This window comes from Camelus bactrianus, chromosome 8, assembly GCF_048773025.1.
Source record: "Camelus bactrianus isolate YW-2024 breed Bactrian camel chromosome 8, ASM4877302v1, whole genome shotgun sequence".
In the NCBI taxonomy this organism is placed as follows: Eukaryota; Metazoa; Chordata; class Mammalia; order Artiodactyla; family Camelidae; genus Camelus; species Camelus bactrianus.
The window spans coordinates 14578126-14596722 of NC_133546.1; the positions used below are offsets into that span (position 1 = coordinate 14578126).

Below are 18597 nucleotides of genomic sequence, written 5' to 3' on the forward strand. Positions count from 1 at the left end.
TGCTTACTTAGTACAATTCTTCCAGGGCCTCACTTTCTCCGGTCGTGGACTTCGAGAGTGTTAGCGCAGAAATTCACCTTACAGCGCATGTAAGACAACGCTCATCTGAAAAACAAAGAAATCAAGACTCAGAGAAATTAAGAGACTTGCCAAGGTGAGAGAATGAGGGTTTAACACCTAGATCTTTTGCCACCATATAATGAAAAGAGTTAAAATTTCTTCAGTACTTACTACGAGCCGGGCACCATGCTAAATCCATTATGTGCATTATCTTATTTGAACCCCACAAAGATGTTTTAAAGTAGGTAATATTCAATTATACCTATTTTACAGATAGAGAAATACAAATTTGAGAGAGACAGTGGGGAAACGTGTGCTCCAGATCACACAAATACAGGTTTTAAACCAGGCAGCCTGATCCCAGAAACCATGTGAAGTCACAACCAATCTTACTGCCTTTACAGAAGCTGGAGACATAGATGCAGATAGACAGGTATATTGGTATAGATGGATATGCATGTACTAATGTATATATAAGAATAAGCAAAATATAGAATTATTTTGCATATCTTAAAACTTTGAATAGCATCATATTTTAGAATGAAAAATGAAAAACATTTGGAAGACACAGTTTCCTAAAAAATGGGTGACTCTAAACTATAGTGGCTAAGAATTTTGCACTTGGGTGCAAACATAAGGTAGTGGTTACTTTTAGGGGAAGGGAGGAGGTTCCGTTGGGATGGGGTACTTGAGGGAGCTGCTACGGTGGCTGCAGAATTCTGTTTCTTAACCTGGATGGCGGATACATGGGTGTTTGCCTTATAACAACTTGTTAAACTCATTAAGCAATACCAATTTTTCTCTATATGTTTCCATCTTCCCTTCTCCTCATCTGAGCAAATAGCTTTCTGAGTTCTTTCCCTCTGGGGAGATTCATGGAAAAGCAGAAAATAGAAAAGACTCCTTTCTTTTTTCCAAAATTCTAAGCTCTGAGAGAAAGTCCTAGACAGTGTCTTCAAGAAATACAAAGAGAAGATTTCCCCCACACTAAAGAAAGCCCAAGGATATGAAAATAAAGCAGTCAAAGACCTCTCGGACACGTGTTCGTCGTATGAGTAACAGTGGTGCACCACCGAAAACCTGTTTATGACTCATAGGACTGATTCTGTCTTGTGTTTCTTTCCCTTCTTCCATTTTTCTTCTCCTTCTCCTCTCCTGTTCCAGGGCAGATCTCGACCACTCATACAGTGTGACCCATCCGTTCTCCTTCCCACCAATGGCTACCGGTCAAATGAGTAACCTGGCTTTGTGAGAAAATGAACGCTACTTGTAGTAAACTTTGACTCAGCCATGAAGGGCCAGTGACTGGCTTAATGTTTTCCAGGAGGGAAACTGAGAGGCTAAATATTATAATCACAAAGATGAATCTTATGGCTCAGACTGAAAACAAGGAAGAGTCCTTACCAAAAAAAAAAGAAAGAGGTCAGGAAGAATTCAAGTTACCTTGGGTAAGAATGTTCTGCAAGCAGAAATCAGACTCCTTTGGCAGGAGTCTTTCAAAGGAGTCTTTGGGAAGTCAACACTCCTTTGACATAAAGTTTACTTTTAAGAGAGATAAGAAATATTTTGATAGTAATTTAAATGGACGGCATTCTCTTGACAGGAGCGATTTTTTTAAACATTCGATATTATGGGAAGAAAGAAGAGAAAATACACACCAAAAAAATTCAAACAATGGTAAACTGAATTATCATTTGATCAGTTAAATGTAGGTACAATTAAATGTTTAACACATGCCTGCTAATAAGCAAAACATTTTCATGGTAAGTGCTTATTACTACCTTTCCCTTTATGCCCATACACTTTTTTTTCAGGACAAATATTACTTCCTTCTATTGACAGCTTTCATCCACGATTGCGGAAATCAGAGGCTTAACTGTTGTTCGCGTTTGCTGCTATTAGCCCTTGTTTGTTAGTTCATCGGGAGGAGGAGGGACTTGAGTCAAAACGTTTCACAAAAGGAAATGGGAAATCACTTGATTTCTATCAGAAAAGCTTTGTGGTTTTTCTCACTCTGCTGTTGCTATGTCACGTGGAGTCTGCCAGCTAGAGCTCACAATTTTGGGGGGCAGAAAGATGCCTGTATGGGAGAAATTGCATCCCATGCGGTAACTCTGGTAATATTCATTTTCATTGCTCATTTTTGCTCTTAAAAGTACAATTCTCCTGACGTCATATTTTCCTGTAGTGCAACTCTGTCTGTTAAATCCGAAATTAATGATTTTTCCTTAAAGGCAAAATGTTACTGTAATTCACACTGTCCAAATATATTCTAAAAATGTATTTTAAACTATTTTAAATTATTCATTAAGATTCTGTAACAGTGTTAAAACTACCTAGTAATATCTGACTAATTCAGTTGAGTTCAGTGTTTAACGGGTGCTGTTTTCTACAATGTGGCTGTTTTTTAAATTTTTATTTAATTATTTTTTAGCAAGTTAACCTCTTTATTTTTCCTCCCAGTTTTACTGAGATACAATTGACATACAGCAGTGTATGACTTTAAAAGGTATACAGCATAATGCTTTGACTTACGTACACTGTAAAATAATTACCACAGGAAGCTTAGTGAAGATTCATCATCTCAAACACATACAAAAGAAAAAATATATTTTTCCCTTGTGATGAGAACTTTTTGGATTTTTCCCTCTTAACAACTTTAATATAGAACATACAGCAGTGCTAATTATACTTATCATGTTGTTTATTACACCCCTAGTACTTATTTATCTTATAACTGAAAGTTTGTACCTTTTGGCTACCATTATCCAATCCCCCCTCCCCCTCACCCCAACTCACCCCCAATTCCTACCCCTCCCACCCTCCCACCCCCACCCCGCCTCTGGTAACCACAAATCTGATCTGTGGGTTCTGGCCGGCAGAAGTCCCACTGAGACGGAATGAATTACTCGAGACTCTGTGGAAAAAGTCAAGAGAGCGAGAGGGAGTCGGGAGACAACTCCACGAGCCTCTCAAATTCTCCCACATTTATTGTGTACAATCAAAGGAGAAATCACTAACAGTTGTGTGATGGAATGCCAGAATTTAGGGAAAGACAGAGTGGGATGGAGATTGTAGAAGCCACAATGAGTACAAAGTCTTTGTTTATCTTTAGGGAAGTTGTGGGGAGAGGGGAACAAGGTACATTCTTATAGATACGTCAAAGCAGACCACCAGACCAGCCAGTTTCTTGTTTTGGGGATAGAAGACTATCTACCAGCAGGCACGCCCAGCCCAGCGTTTATAGCCGAGGGCTTGGGTCGTTGCTTTGCAATTAGCAGAGTGCTACCTAAAACCTCAACTATGCAAGCAAGGCATTGTCTCCGCTTTTATGGCAAGGAGACCGGAATGCAAATGCACAGGCGCCTGCTTGGAAGACAGTTACTAAGCAAGTTTGTTCTTCTTTAAGGAGACCAGCAGCTGGGGTCTGTTACAATTTGTTAACCCAATCATGGGCTCCCACACTGATCTCTTTTTTCTTTTTTTCTGATCTCTTTTTCAGAGTTTGTTATTTGTCTGTTTGTTTTTAAAAGCATAACTGACCTACAATACTATGTTAGTTCCTGGTGCACAACATAGTGATTTAACATTTCTATATGTTTCAAAATGATCACAACCATGTCAGTCAGTTTGTCACCATACAAAGATGTTACATTACTACTGACAATATCCCCCATACTGTACTTTTCACGCCCTTGATTCGCTTATTTTGTAACTGGGACTGTGTACCTCTTAATCTCCTTCGCCTATTTCTATCATCCCTCCATCCCCTCTGGTAACCACCTGTTTGTTCTTTGTGTCTGTTGAGTGTTTCTGTGATGTTCGTTCGTTTGTTTTGTTTTTTAGATTCCACATGTAAGTGAAATCATACAGTATTTGCTTTTCTCTGTCTGACTTATTTCACTTGGCATAATACCCTCTAGGTCCATCCATGTTGTCACCAATGGCTGTGGCTATTTATTTTTTTAAGTCTAGAATCAGTGTGTTTCCAACGACTAAAGGGACTGGATATTTCATTAAACTATCTATCATACTTGTAGTAAATCTAATATATGGCTGACCTTATGAAATTTATAAACTATAAAAATGATAGTGAGAGTTGTCATCTAGGTCTGCCATTCACTTTGTCTGAAATCAAGTGTTCACTAAGGAAAAAATGATTAGTTTTTTCATTTCTGCAAACTTGAAAATAGTACTGCTTGGTACTGCAAGGTTGGTTAAGATGTTTCATGACTGAAGGAATTTCATTTGCCTTGTTTTTACTTCCATAGTTTAGAAACATGCCTTGTAATGTTGCCAAATGCCTACATGTTTCTAATACATGCTAAAAGATAAAGGACTTTAAGCTACTTCTATTCAAAAAGAAGAGGAGTATTGTCTGTAATTATATCCGGATAAATTTGATTCACATAAAATATGGAAAGAGAATAACAGCTGACTAGCACTAGCTGAACAAAAGAAGAACAATGAACTTGTCCCACATATGAGCGCAGTTGCTGCTCTATTAGTTGTAAAAGTTTTTAAAACCCTCCCCTCACCTCCATGAGGCTAGCTGGCAGCCCAGCATGGTACAAAATTTACTTGAGAGAGATGGCAAAGAGCACAATCTTCCAGCTCCCTCCTTCAAATGAACCCTGAGACACGCAGAAATAAGAAGGAAAGAGATCCGCTGCAATATTAACAGCAGCCCTGGAGAACCAAGGAGTATTATCGTCAAAGACTGAAGGAAAAGAGCTTTGGGGCTAGAACTTTATATCCAGACAGATTTTCATTTAATCAGGAGGATGCAGGCATTAGCTCTCTATTTTCTCCATAACATATCATCACAAACCTATCGGCTTAAATCAACACACACTTAACTATCCGTAGGGAAAAGACCTGGGTGGGCCCTGTTCCTTTCTCTGATCTGGTTCTCACAAGGCTGAAAGCGAAGTGCACTGTCACCATTTCGCTTTCTGGCCAGCTTGGCTCTCGACCAGAGGGCCTGAAGGAAATCCACTTCCTAGCTCAATGGAATCCAGTTTCCTGCAGTTTCAGGACTGGTGACGCATTCAGACCCAGGATGGGGAAGGGGGTGCACCCCGCAGCCCGCGGGGGTTGGAGATCCTTCCTGCTGGGTGGTTTCCCCACCCCCTCCTCATTCCCCTCCTTGGGCTCTACCTCCTCGGTAAATTCTCTGGGGCTGGTGGCCGCCCTCCCCGCTAGGTCAAGGCCGAAAAAGAGAACACTGGCAAGAAAGTAATGCCTGGAGGGTAGCAGGTGGAGCGGGGAGAAGAGGGGAGAGGGCGGGGCAGGAAATGCTGCTGCAGCCCCCCAGCCCCCACCAGCACATTGAGAAGTCCGAGCCCCTGGAGACGGACTGGGCAATACCCAGACATACCCCGGAAAACACCTCTCTCCACACCCCCTACCCGCGTCCCCACAACACTGCTCTTTGCCAGCGACTTCCAAGACCGAAATAGCGGTAAACCGCAGGTACAGCAAAGGCTCTTCGTTCTCCACCTCACCTCGCACCGTTTATAACACATCTCTTCCGGGCCCAAGAAGCCCAGGGTCTCCTGTAATCACACCCTCCACCAACCGGCATCCTATCCCCTTGCCTGAGGACACATTCCAGCCAAAGCCTAGGAACCCGGCCGGCAGTTGCTGAAGGAGAAGGGATGGGAAGTACAGCTTCCCAGAGTCTGACACAGGCAGTGAGGGTGAGGACGCGCGCTCCCCCTTCTACCTTTCGGTCCCAGACCTGCTAGGGACACAAGCATCACAAAGGTCACTGATTTAGGCAGGAGTCTGCAAGCTGTTCCTGTAAACGGAGGATAATGAATAGCTTCGCCTTTGCAGGCTGTTTGGTGTCTGTCTCTGTACCAAGTAGTGCAGAAGCAGTCAAAGGCAACATGCAAACAAATGGCGAGGCTGGGGTGGGGAGGAAGGCAGCAGATGTGCCAGTGTCCTAGTTTGCTGACCCCCCAGATTTAGGGTATATACTTGCCCCAGATATGGGTGCCACACTCTTAGTGAATCTGCCCAGGAGTTCCTCAGCCTGGCTTTGAAGAGCTCTGTCCTGGCCATGGCTTCTGGGTGGAGTGAATGTGATAGGCACGCACGTGTGCCGTAGAGGGGCTCCTGGTCCAAGGTGCCACAGGGACAGCTCATAAAGCCGGAGGTAAGAGCAGAGGGTGAGCTGTAGTGCAGCATTTCTGATGTGGGGTTTAGGCCACCTGCTGGTGCAGCTTGCTTGTTCCCTGTGGCCCTGCTCATGACAACTGGGAGGAATCATTTCTGTCTTATAACCACTGGGTCTGTCTGGCCTAATAAGCAGTGGGCCAAGGAGCCCACTCTGGGCAGCTCTAGGTTGTATGGTCACTTGATACCCTATGGCCAGAGGCCTCATCTCTACCAGGTCCCAGGACTATACCAGGAGATACTTTAAAATGTGTGGCTTTCCCTCCTGCAAGTGGCATGGCCTTGCTTCTGACCCTACGCGTTCTGTGTTGTGATTCTCCAGTGAGGATGCCATAAACTGCACAGAGCATCACTTCCCCCCTCATATACCTCTGTGTCATAGGATCTGTTGAGTTGTAGGGTCCTAGTGGCAGGTCCCCCCACACTCATTCATTCATGTCCTGTCCATGACCCCTTTCCTGATGCAACAGCTGAACTGAGTAGTTGCAGAGGGGCCTAGGTTCTGCATAACCTGAAATATTTAGCCTCTAGACATTACAGAGGTTCTTTGGACCAGGGTGTTATAAAATGGAGCTATGAGAGGGATCACACCCCTGCATCATTCTGATTCCAGATGTTTACTTCTTACTGTTCCTTCTTCCAGATTTTTTTTTTTTTTTTTTTTTGCATTTCACTTGTTCTGTTTACGGAAAGCCTTCAATACCATCTCAAATGTCAAGTCCTGAGAGACACTTCTTACCATTATCTTCATGAGTCACCTCCTCTTCTGCCGTGGCATCAAATCACAAAGAATAAATAAATCTTTTTCCTTTATCTGTCCCTTGGGCACAGCAGGTCCTGAACACCTTGCTCTAGAATGTTGCATCAAGAGTTCTAAACATCAAAATAAAAAATAAGAGGAAATCCCCATCCTGTGACTCTAGTCCCTTTGGTCCACGGGGGCTGGTTACCTCTTTTGCTGATACGAAGAGTAAATGACTACAGAATGGGGAGAAGACCGCCGTGTGAGACAACCACGAGCACAAGACTTCTGAAGACAGTACAGTCTCCTGTGCAGAGAAGTCGCTCCCATCTGAACTGCACACCGAGGGGGCAAGTTGGCTGTGAGTTCAGTTATACTCTCTGATGATGCAAAAAAAAAAAAAAAAAGTATTAAGTTTCACAAGCTGGTTGTACTCAAATATATTTTCTCAGTTTCAGATCCTTGTCTATTTTATTGAGTGGAACGTCTTGAACTGAAAGGATTCAAGAATAATGTTGCATTTCCTTGTCTCAGGAAACACTTTTTATGATAACTTGTCAGATTGTCTACGAACAAACTCACTTTTTTAGGCATTATTGATAAAGTCTTTTCTTCACGTGATATTTTATGCAAGAACACTTCAGATGTGTTATTAGATGTGACTGATTTTAACAAATCCTATTAGATTTGTATCAACTAGTTACATGTTATATTCATAGTCTTTCGTGAATCATCGCCTTTTTGTTTAAGAGATGGCCTATTTTGACCCTTTGTATAGGTACATTCCTATTTTTGTGACAAAAGAACATTTAAAATTGTCCTGAACAGAAAAATAATGGCTATCAGAAATATGTTTTGTTTTAGTGTGAGTTACCGTTACTGTATTTGTTTATTTGAAGGTGGAAATTTAGCATTCAGTGCAGTTTTCAATAAAAAGTAATAAAAAAATCAAACAAGCAAAAGGCTGGATGAAAAAATATTTAGTCTTTCAAATGTGTGAATGAGGACTTCGGAATGACATACAATAAAAGTGGCCACCCAAATCCAAACCTCTCCACATTATCAGTAAATAGAGAGCAACAAAAGGGGCAAAGGAAACGTCTGTCTTCAGCAGGAGGAAGAGACTGAAAACACCTGAATCCATCTGACTCTTTAGCTATGAAGGACAATACAGGTAAAAATTGAATTGTGTCTGAGGTTTAAATGGTAGTAGTGTCTGAGTGTGAAAACTATTTTGGTGATTGCATTGTAATTATGTAGGAAAATACCCTGCTTGCATTTTTGCCTTCACTTGGAACTAGAAATTCTGGTCTCAGTCCACCTAGCTTTTTCTAGCGAGCAGTTACTTGGTTCACAAAAGGTCTTGGGCTCCACTAGCATAGAAGATGCTTGAAAACATATCGTTGGTGACACCTACCGGTAACGGCTGTCTTCAGTCCCTTTCATTAAGCCAGGAGAGTTCTCCGGAAAGAAAATACTGAGTCTTTAAAGAAAAGAAGGAATGACTGTGAAATCGGGAGTGGAGACGGGGAACGAAAAGGGGCCAGAAGAACAGGGTGGAGAAAGGCTGAGCGGCACTAGGACCAAACTTCCCAATCAAGAAACTGACAAGGGCAAGCGAGGGAGCGCTCACCCCTTACATAGGACGTGACACAGGACGTTGACGAGCGTGGGTGGGCGGTGCCTGGGACGCCGGGCGATCTTAAGCTATTAAACGGAGATTCACCGCTCCCGGCACAGTTGCGTCTCTCCAGAGGCTAGCGATGGTGCGGACCAGTGGCTCCAAGACCAGTTTTCGCTTCCTGCGTCTACTACTCTCAGTTTACATGGTGTACAGCGGTAAGTTTGTGAGGTCGGGCGAGGCGGGGGGCATCTGCAGAAGGTGAAGGGATTCGGGGGGGTTGGGGGGCAGGAGATGTCTCGCTACGGGGGAGGAAGTTTGCCGGGGTGGGTTTCTGCGGGAGTTACCGAAACTTCTTGCTGGATGGGTGCCGTCCAATCTTCTTCCCCGAGGAGCAAAGAGGCTCCTCCGTGGCTTCCCGGGGACCAGTTGCCGCCCTCCGAGCCAGAAAAGGGGCGGTTTGGGAGAAGAAGTAAAGCCGGGAGTGTGAGGTGGAGCGAGGAGAAGAGGAAGAGAGCGCGCGGCAGGAAAGTCTGCGCAGCCATGCAGCCCTGCAGCCCTCAGTCCCCAGCCCCCAGCCCGCCCCTCGCGAAACCCCAGCCCGGGAGCTGGGCGGGGCAAACAGGAGGCGTTCCCCCAGGGACGCGACCCAGAACACCGGCAAAAGCAGCCACCCCTGATCTGCTCGCACAGACCCTTCTGGTCCCTGCTGCTCTCTGTCCTTGAGTCATCCCAGGGGTAAATTTAAGACGCATCCCCAAAGAGACGCTAAATTTTTTTTTTTTAACAGAGACGCAATTCTTAACCACTTGTGAGTCAATTAGTTCCTCCCAGGAAGCTCATACTGTAACTGTTTGAAGCTACTACATGATTTAAGTTCTGCTCACCGCTGGAAAGGTCCACGAGTGGTGGCAGAAAAGGAAAAGTTGGTTTATTAAGGAGGCCTGTACCTTGGGAAGATGGTGAACTAATGTCCTAAGACTGTCTCCAAGTTGCCAGATGAGGAGATGATTTTAAAGGCAGTGCCAGGGACGGGGCTAAAGTGTGCGCCCTCAGCTTGTGCACAGCTCTCCGGTTGGTTGGCATCAAGGTGAAGTTTCAAGCATCACGCCATCTTATGTTTTCAACCAGTCCAGGGGTCTATGAGCTTGCATTCAGCAGTTTTATCCGGTGGGGGTTGGCTTCCGGGACATGTAATTTGGGAATGTGGATCAGATCTTTATATCTTTCAGAAACTCGGAATTCAGTGACACTGCTATGTGGCTAGTCGATAATCTAAATTGTTATCACTTTCCCAGCCCAACAAGTATTCTTAGTTTCTCCATCTTTACATATATTAATCTTTAATTGGGGGGGGGTATAGTTAGGGGTTTTAAATTATTTATTTATTTAAAATGGAGAGACTGAGGATTGAACACAAGACCTTGTGCATGCCAAGCACCTGCTCAGCCACTGAGCTATACCCTCCTCCCCATCATTAACTCTTGAACCAGACTTTTGAGACTCACAGGAGGCCTGGTAGAGGCCTTTAAAGCTTTTCTACAAACACTGGACAGGCAGGGGATATGGTGGGCTGGGTGTCTGTCCTGAGAAGGCCCCACAGGGTCCTGCTTGGTTATAACACTATTCATTAACCATCTCTCCACCGTCCCAAGGAGCCCAGTGCCTCCAACACCTTCCAATCTGTGAAGGGATTCTAATCACACCTTCTACCAGCTGGCACCTTACCCCTTACCTGAGGACACATCCAAGCAAAAGCCTGGGAACCCGGCCCACGGTTCCTGAAGGAGGAGGGATGGGAAGCACAGGTTCCCAGCGTCTGACCCAGGCAGTGAGGGTGAAGACGGGTGCTCCCTCTTCTACCCTTTGGTCCCAGATTCATATTGTCTAAGGACTGGGGAGTCAGCATCCTGTAATGGTTATTGATTAAGACAGGAGTTGGCAAACTTTTTCTAAAGAAGGCAGAGAATAAACATGTTTGTCTTTACAGGCCATGTGGTATCTGTCTCTGTGCACCAGGGGCCTCCACCTTTGTAGGACAAAAGCAGCCAAAAACAATATGCAAACCAACGGGGAATCAGATTTGCCCACTGCCCTGGTTTTGCGACCCCAGTATTGGGTGCCCCAGCCCCGAGGGAATCATCCAAGGGGTGCCTTACCTGTGTCTTTTATAACCAGGACCTTGCCCTGTCCCGACTGTGGCTTCTGGGTGCCGTGAATGTGATAGGAGCGTGGGTCCTGCAGATATGGGCTAATTCTACCCCTCCTTTGCTATAGAGTGGCTCCTTGGTCCAAGGTACCATAGGAACACTCGTGAAGCCATAGGTGTGAGGATAGCGTGAGTGGTCCTGTGACATTCCTGGTGTTGGGTCTCGACCACCCAGTGGAGCAGCGTGTTTGATCCCTGTGTCCCTGCTCATGCCAAAGCAGATAATCACTTCTATCTTACGACAACTGGCCTCTCTGATTAGTGGGTTGATGAGCCCAATTCATGATGGGCAACTCTGACATTCCATGGCCAGAGGTTTCATCTCCACCAGGCCCAAGGACCATACCAGGAGATACTTTTAGATGGTGTGGGTTTCCCCATGCAAACGGCATGGCCTTGCTTCAGAACACTAGGGATCTGTGTTGTGAGCCTCCAAGTAGAAATGCCATGTACTGCGCATAGCACCTTTCCGACCACAGGTACCTCTAATAGCATGCGTTCTACTGGGTCCTCTGCCCAGGAAGCAGGTCCAGTCGCACACTATTCACGTAGTGTCTGTGACTGCTTGTGTGCTACAACGGTAGCTGCAACAGAGACCCATGGTCTGCAATGCCTGAAATATTTACTACGTTCCATTACAGAAAACCTACGGGCCACACTGGCAATTAAATGGAGATAGGGTAGGGACCACAGCCCTGCATCCTTACAGAGGTTATAGGCTGGTACTCACTTCTGTCATTTCCTCCAGACAATGATATTGTTTTCCATGTGCAACTTGAGGGGTGGCGAGGCAGTGTGAGAAGCCTGAATTTGGAAATCACTACTATAGTAGTCCTCACCCACAGTAATATACTAACTACAAAGATTTTCTGTTCATGTTACAACTCCAGGGCTTGTGAAATGACTGCTGTGTAGATCTGTGGACCCTGTGGCAACACTGTAAGCGGGACTGGAGACAGATGTCTAGTCAGTACCTGGCCCTTCATACATCACCTCAATAACAGGAGGGCCATAATGATGCTTCAGGTCCCTGGGCAGGGCATCAGTCACACACTGGGTCCAAAATGAATCTGTGGGTAGCTTCTGCTTCCGAGTGTATGCCTACCCAAGTCATTGGCATGTGGCTCCCAAACATGGGGAAGGCCAGAAGGACTTACGCACTCTCTGTGGTGATCAAAGGGCCCTCCTCCTTGGAACCTGGCCTGTCTCTCTCTAGTAATGGATTCTGGGTGTGAGAACCAGCTCAGTTCTGGAAACTGGGCCAAGGATCTGGATGCTTGGTTGGAATGGCTGCATTCAGCCTCCTGATCACACATCCTTATGTTTTGTCTCTCTTTTACTTGTTTCAGTCAAGCAGTTTTCATCCAGACTGGCTGCCCATCTGTTGCCCCTGGGACCAGCCTGCTCTATCAGCCATCACCGTAGCTGTCTGCAGTCAGGCCCCAGCTGACCTTCTGGCCTTTCTAATCACTGGGAGCACTGCACCTGCTTGGCTCCTGACCTGGAGCACCTCCACCTGGCTTCTGCTATGTCAGCATTTTCCATCTCTGCTACCGCTGGAAGCCCACTGGGAACACCATCTCCTACCGCCATTCCCTGACCTTCAGCAAAAGTCACCCTTGAGCTGTTTGAGAGGCTTCTCAGCCGTGCTTTCCTCGCAGACTTGATAGGGTCCTTCAGCCTTTCCCGTGGAGGGTGGTGGCTTGGACACTTTTCTGCACTTTCCTATGATGTCCGCCCTGGCGGATTCACTTCTCTGGGCCTTTTAATCCCCTCCTCTCATACCTACCTCGGAAGTTCTGGATGTTCTGTGTCATGCAATGTGGGCCGTGCCTTTTTCTAAGCTTCCAAGGCTCATCCTACTCGAGATGAGCAGCATCTCCCCGGGCCTTGCTTAGTCCCATGACCTGTAACTGTACACTCTCCCTTCTCCAACTCTGGGTTCTCTGCTCATCCATCCTCAGTCTGATCAGATTCCTCAGAAGCAGCCCCTTCAGGCTCTCCATGTCCCCACAGGACGCTGAGCTGGATTCCGACGATCCTCTGGCTTCTAAGCTTTTCCTCCCACAGCCACCCGGCACGTCTCTGGAAAGGTTATGTGTCGGCTGATGCTGGGTACCGACCTGGTAGACAAGGGGATATATCCAGCATGTGTGATTTCTTGCCAGGAGGGAGCCGCCTCCTTCTCCCCAAAGAAGAGGGGGCACTGGCCTGTAACTGGTGGGGGGAGGGCCAGGCAGGGGCAGTCCTTGCTCTGCCAGCCCAGCCCCAGTTTTTTTTGCTGTCACCAAGAAGGGGGAGGGTGCATGGGTGCTTTCCTGCCAACCTCAACCCTCACTGGCATTTTTCCTTCACAGCTCCTCACTCTCTTTCCTATAACTTCACCATCAGTCCTAATCCCAGACCGGGACAGCCATGGTGTGTGGTTCAATGCCAGGTGGACAAAGAGTATTTTCTCTCCTATGACTGTGGCGCTGCTAAGATCCAATCCATGAGTCTCCTGGGAGAGAAAGTAAAAGGCACAAAAGATTGGGAAGGACAGATGGAAACACTCAGAGATGCTGGGAACGTGCTCAAAGAGCAATTGCCTGACATTGTGCCGGAGGAACACACTCTCAGGGGTAAGTCAGAAAGTCTGGGTGCACAAGGGAGCAGATTGTGGGGTTAGGTTCCTTCATTGTATTCGGGTAAAAAATAAAATAAAATTGGATTTTGCTCCTTCCCCAGTAGGCAGCAGAAAGAACAGGCCTTAAAGGAGAGAGCAGCACCAGATTAGATGGGCCCAAGGGAGGCAGACACCAGGTGGGGGCAAAGAATATGTCAAAACTGGAGGCTTACCTCTTTCCCATGGTGGGGGGCAGATCTTCTTACCCTGCAGGGTATGATGACATGTCACAAGAAAGCTAATGGAGACAGGGGTGCATCCTGGTACTTTGGCTTCCATGGCCAGATGTCTCTCACCTTTGATCCGGAAAATGAAACCTTGACATTGGTTCATCCTGAAGGCAGAAGGATGAAAGAGAAGTGGGAGCACAACAGGGATGTGACCAAGTTCTTCAGGAAGACCTCCATGGGCGATTGCAGGGCCTGGCTTGATCGTTTCTTGGAGCACTGGAAAGAGATACTGAAAACAACAGGTAAGGGTGGGGGAGGACGTGATGGTCCTATCAACATGACATTGACCTGCCCCTCTGTGTGTGTGTGAGTGTCTTTGAGAAAGTGATTCATCTGCCTTGAATTGTTCATGGGAGAACACAGGGATGTTCCAGCATCCTTCCTTTCTCTTCTCACCTCCTGACTCTCTTCCTCACAGCACAGGCTCTGGACCATTCACCGTGGATTCTTGCTGACCCCACACATGATGGCATCATTCTGATTATAGAGATTTACTTCTTATTTTTCCCTGTCTCCAGAATTTTTTTAAAATCTCACCTGCTCTATTTCTGCAAATCCACCAATACGACCTCAGATGTCAGCTCCTGAGGGGACTTCTCTGATCACACTGTCACGTGTCACCTCCTCTTCTTTCATAGCAGGAGTGGGTGGTAATACTATACCCCTCGTTGGCCCCATTAGCTGTCTGATCCTGGTGGAGACACGGCTCTTCCCTTTCCCTCTTTCTACGTCAGGACCCGGCACTAGGGCTGCCATGTGGTGGGTTAGAACTGTCTGCATAGGAGAGGCACCTGGGCCAGGGGCGCTGAGGAGGCATCTCCTCAGTTTTGGGGTCTGAACAAGGGCTTTCACTCTTCCTTTCCTCTGCAGCATCACCAACCACGGCCACCCACACAACCCGGTCCAGGGCCATAGCCGTCATGCCCACGGCCTGCCTCCTCTTCGTGGTCTTCACCTATGGGGTCTTCACCTATGGCATCCTATGCTGAGTCCTTTTCACTAACAGGTACTGAGGGCAGAATTCAGGGGGAAGGAAGGGGCAGAGGGCCTAGTGTGGGGATGGGAAGAGGTGAATCCCAGCCCAACCCCTGCCCCCTCACTGACCCTTTTCATCCTGGAAATGAAACCAGGTGGAAAAGACCTCATACCTCTCAATAGCCATAACTTGGACCAATTCAGCCCTGAGCGCTAGTAGCTCCTAAGTATCGGGTGGCAGTGGAAAGGGGTTGGGCCCTCACCAAGGCTCAGAGCCTGTTGATGCTCAAGTGGTTTAGCAAAGTCAGCCTGAGCGGCACAGGCACCTGTGTGGCAGGGCCCCGTGGGAGGTGGTGTGGGGCCAGCAGGCACACAGGGCACAGGCAGGACTCACACTTGGGTCAGAGCGGTGTGGTGGTTCCATGTGACGTGTCAAGGGGAAGGGGACACATCCAGGAGGCTAAGAGGAGAGGGGCCTGGGTCTTATCCCAAGAGGAAGGGATGGGAAGGCTTTGCAGATCCAATGCCAAAGGCCGGAGTTTGGTGCTGGTTCCCATGGAAAGTGGCTTAGGTCACAGCAGACAAGGCAGAAGGCCGGCCATACAGACCGTGCAGGATGGAATTAGGAGGAGGCCAGTTCTCTGTGGAGCAACAGGAATTCTGACTCCGCATATTGCGTGCAGCTGGCACCAGCCTCCTGCAGACTCCAGCCTGAGCCCTGGAGCAGCCCCTGCTGTGGGCAGACGTGACTCAGGAGACGGGTGGGACTGAGCTGCAGTGGATGCTCCCAGCTGGGCTGGACCAGGAATAGATGGGGCCAGGGCAGGGACCATCATACTGACAGAGATGCGTCCTGCTAGCTAAGAGGCTGGGAGAGAAGGGAAGAGACTCAGGCTTGCCTGCAGCCCTCCCTGAAGCTCTCAGGGTGGAAGGCCCCTCTCCATCAGAACTGCCACCAGGTCCTTTAGGCCCTCCATCAGGGGAGGATCAGGACCCAAGGAAAGAGGGCAGACTGACTCATTACTGGCTTCAGTCCTGAGCCCAAGCCCAGATATCAGGGCCTGAAGCTGATTCTGTGATGCAGTAAAGGAGAGAAGAGGTTAGGACAAGCTGCTGGACCCAGCATGGGGTGGGAGGGTGGAGAAATCACATGCCCCTCAGTGAGGGTGGGGCTGGAGGTGGGGAGAGACTGGGGAAGGGTAGCCCCAGGAAACTGACAGGATTTCCTCAGCCACGTGGACCAATACCTGTTTCCCTTCTGAAGGCTTATGGTGCTACCACAAAGCCCCTGACAGGGTGGTCTGCCTCAGAGACTCTGCCTTTTGCTTGGCCACCTTTGATCTTCTGCCGTTCATTTTAGACCACCACAGATTCACACCCTGCAAATCCCAGGGCTACCAGCCGATCCCGATGACACAGTAGATTGTACCATCTCATGTCCTTTTTCAATTTGGTGACTGTTCTACTCAGAACATTTTTTCTAAAACATTTTGCCACGTTCTCTTGGTGCTACTGATGGAATTCCTGCACTGAAACATTCAAATGTTTGAACAAGGAATCGCAACAAACAGGACCTTTTCCATCTTCTTCTAGTTTGTGGAAAACCAGACTCTTCTCTGCATCTCGTGACCTTGTTCTTGCAAATGATGATGCTGCCAGAAAAATAACATGTGCTGCTTATTACAGAACCTCAGGAATTCTTTCTGTGTCTGGGGAAACAATGTGAGGGTATTTAAGAAGAATTCAATCTTATTTATGATTGTATCTATTAATTTATTACACTAGATGTAATTCCTTCAGATTTCTGTTTTATCTTTTGGTCAACTAATCTTCGACAAAGGAGGCAAGAATATACAATGGAATAAAGACAGTTTCTTCAGCAAATGGTGTTGGGAAAACTGGGCAGCAGCATTTAAAACAATGAAGCTAGAACATTCCCTTACACCATACACAAAAATAAACTCAAAAGGGATCAAAGACTTAAACATAAGACAAGATACAATAAATCTCCTAAAGGAAAACATAGGCAAAACATTATCTGACATACATCTCAAAAATTTTCTCCTAGAAGAAATAAAAGCAAGAATAAACAAATGGGACCTAATGAAACTTACAAGCTTCTGCACAGCAAAGGAAACCAGAAGTAAAACAAGAAGACAACCTACGGAATGGGAGAAAATTTTTGCAAATGAAACCGACAAAGGCTTGATCTCCAGAATATACAAGTAGCTCATACGACTCAATAAGAAAAAAATAAACAACCCAATCCAAAAATGGGCAGAAGATCTAAACAAGCAATTCTCCAAGGAAGACATACAAATGATCAAAAGGCACATGAAAAAATGCTCAGTATCACTAATTATCAGAGAAATGCAAATCAAAACTACAATGAGGTATCACCTCACACCAGTCAGAATGGCCGTCATTCAAAAATCCACAAATGACAAATGCTGGAGAGGCTGTGGGGAAAGGGGAACCCTCCTACACTGCTGGTGGGAATGCAGTTTGGTGCAGCCACTATGGAAAACGGTGTGGCGCTTCCTCAAAAGACTAGGAATAGACTTACCGTATGACCCAGGAATCCCACTCCTGGGCTTGTATCCAGAAGGAACCCTACTTCAGGATGACACCTGCACCCCAATATTCATAGCAGCACTATTTACAATAGCCAAAACATGGAAACAGCCTAAATGTCCATCAACAGGTGACTGGATAAAGAAGAGGTGGTATATTTATACAATGGAATACTACTCAGCCATAAAAACCGACAACATAACGCCATTTGCAGCAACATGGATGCTCATGGAGAATGTCATTCTAAGCGAAGTAAGCCAGAAAGAGAAAGAAAAATACCATATGAGATCGCTCATATGTGGAATCTAAAAAACAAACAAAAACAAAGCGTAAATAAAGGACAGAAATAGACTCATAGACAGAGAATACAGCTTGTGGTTGCCAGGGGGGCGGAAGGTGGGAAGGGATAGACTGGGATTTCAAAATTGTAGAATAGATAAACAAGATTATACTGTATAGCACAGGGAAATTTACACAGAACATTATGGTAACTAACAGGGAAAAAAATGTGACAATGAGTGTGTATATGTCCATGTATGACTGAAAAATTGTGCTGAACACTGGAATTTGACACAACATTGTAAAATGATTACAAATCAATAAAAAATGTTAAAAAAAAAAAAAAAAAAAAAAGAAATAGTGCAGGCTGGGTTCCAGACCATGACAATAAAATCCCAACAAAGGGAGTCACATGAATGTTTTGGTTTCGCTGTGCTTGTAAATTTATGTTGACACTACTCTGTATTCTGTTCAGTGTACAGTAGTGTTATCTGTAAATAAACTGTATATCCCTTAATTTAAAATAATTTATTGCTAAAAAATGCTATCATCTGTGCCTTCAGCAAGTCATAATCTTTTTGCTGGTAGAGGGTCTTGCCTCGAAGTTCATGGCTGCTGACTAATCAGGTGGTAGTTGTGTAGGTTGGTGTGGTTGTAGCAATTGCTTAAAATAAACCAACAATGAAGTTTGCTGCATCAATTGATGCCTCTTTCACAAACGATTTCTTGGTAGCAGGCAATGCTCTTTGGTAGCTTTTTACCTGTAGTAGAACTTCTTTCAAAGTTGGAGTCAGTCCTCTCAAACCCTGCGGCTGCTTTTTCAACTAAGTTTATGTCATATTCTAAATCATTTGTTGTCATTTCAGCAATCTTCCCAGCACCTTCACCAGGTTGGAATTCCATCTCAAGAAACCACTCTCTTTAAATGAATATATGTATATATATATAAGTGTTGGGACATTGTACTGTATGCCAGAAATTGACACATTGTAACTGAAGGTACTTAAATTAAAAACAATTTTTTTTAACTAAAAAAAAAGTTCTGTGTAAGATCCATGA

General features: G+C 45.8%; 1 protein-coding gene and 1 long non-coding RNA gene across 4 annotated transcripts; one reads left to right on the forward strand and one right to left on the reverse strand.

The window, feature by feature from the left end:
* Positions 1-2: 2 nt before the first annotated feature.
* LOC141578337 (uncharacterized) lies at positions 3-8749 on the reverse strand. The gene is made up of 4 exons (XR_012508539.1): positions 8619-8749; positions 8403-8468; positions 7194-7365; positions 3-105 (listed from the first exon to the last, which is right to left on the reverse strand). It is a non-coding gene; the product is annotated as an uncharacterized LOC141578337 (long non-coding RNA).
* Positions 8507-18065, forward strand: LOC105077450 (UL16-binding protein 1). 3 transcript variants are annotated; one of them, XM_074368170.1, is made up of 5 exons: positions 8507-8824; positions 13173-13436; positions 13677-13952; positions 14581-14716; positions 16754-18065. In XM_074368170.1, the coding sequence occupies exons 1-4, from the start codon at positions 8749-8751 to the stop codon at positions 14697-14699; spliced, it is 735 nt and encodes a 244-aa protein (XP_074224271.1). In that variant the 5' UTR covers positions 8507-8748; the 3' UTR covers positions 14700-14716; positions 16754-18065. The 3 variants fall into 3 exon arrangements, with proteins under 3 accessions (XP_074224271.1, XP_074224269.1, XP_074224270.1); XM_074368168.1 differs by having other exon boundaries at positions 8510-8824; positions 15950-18065; XM_074368169.1 differs by having other exon boundaries at positions 8510-8824; positions 16046-18065.
* The last annotated feature ends 532 nt before the right edge of the window (positions 18066-18597 follow it).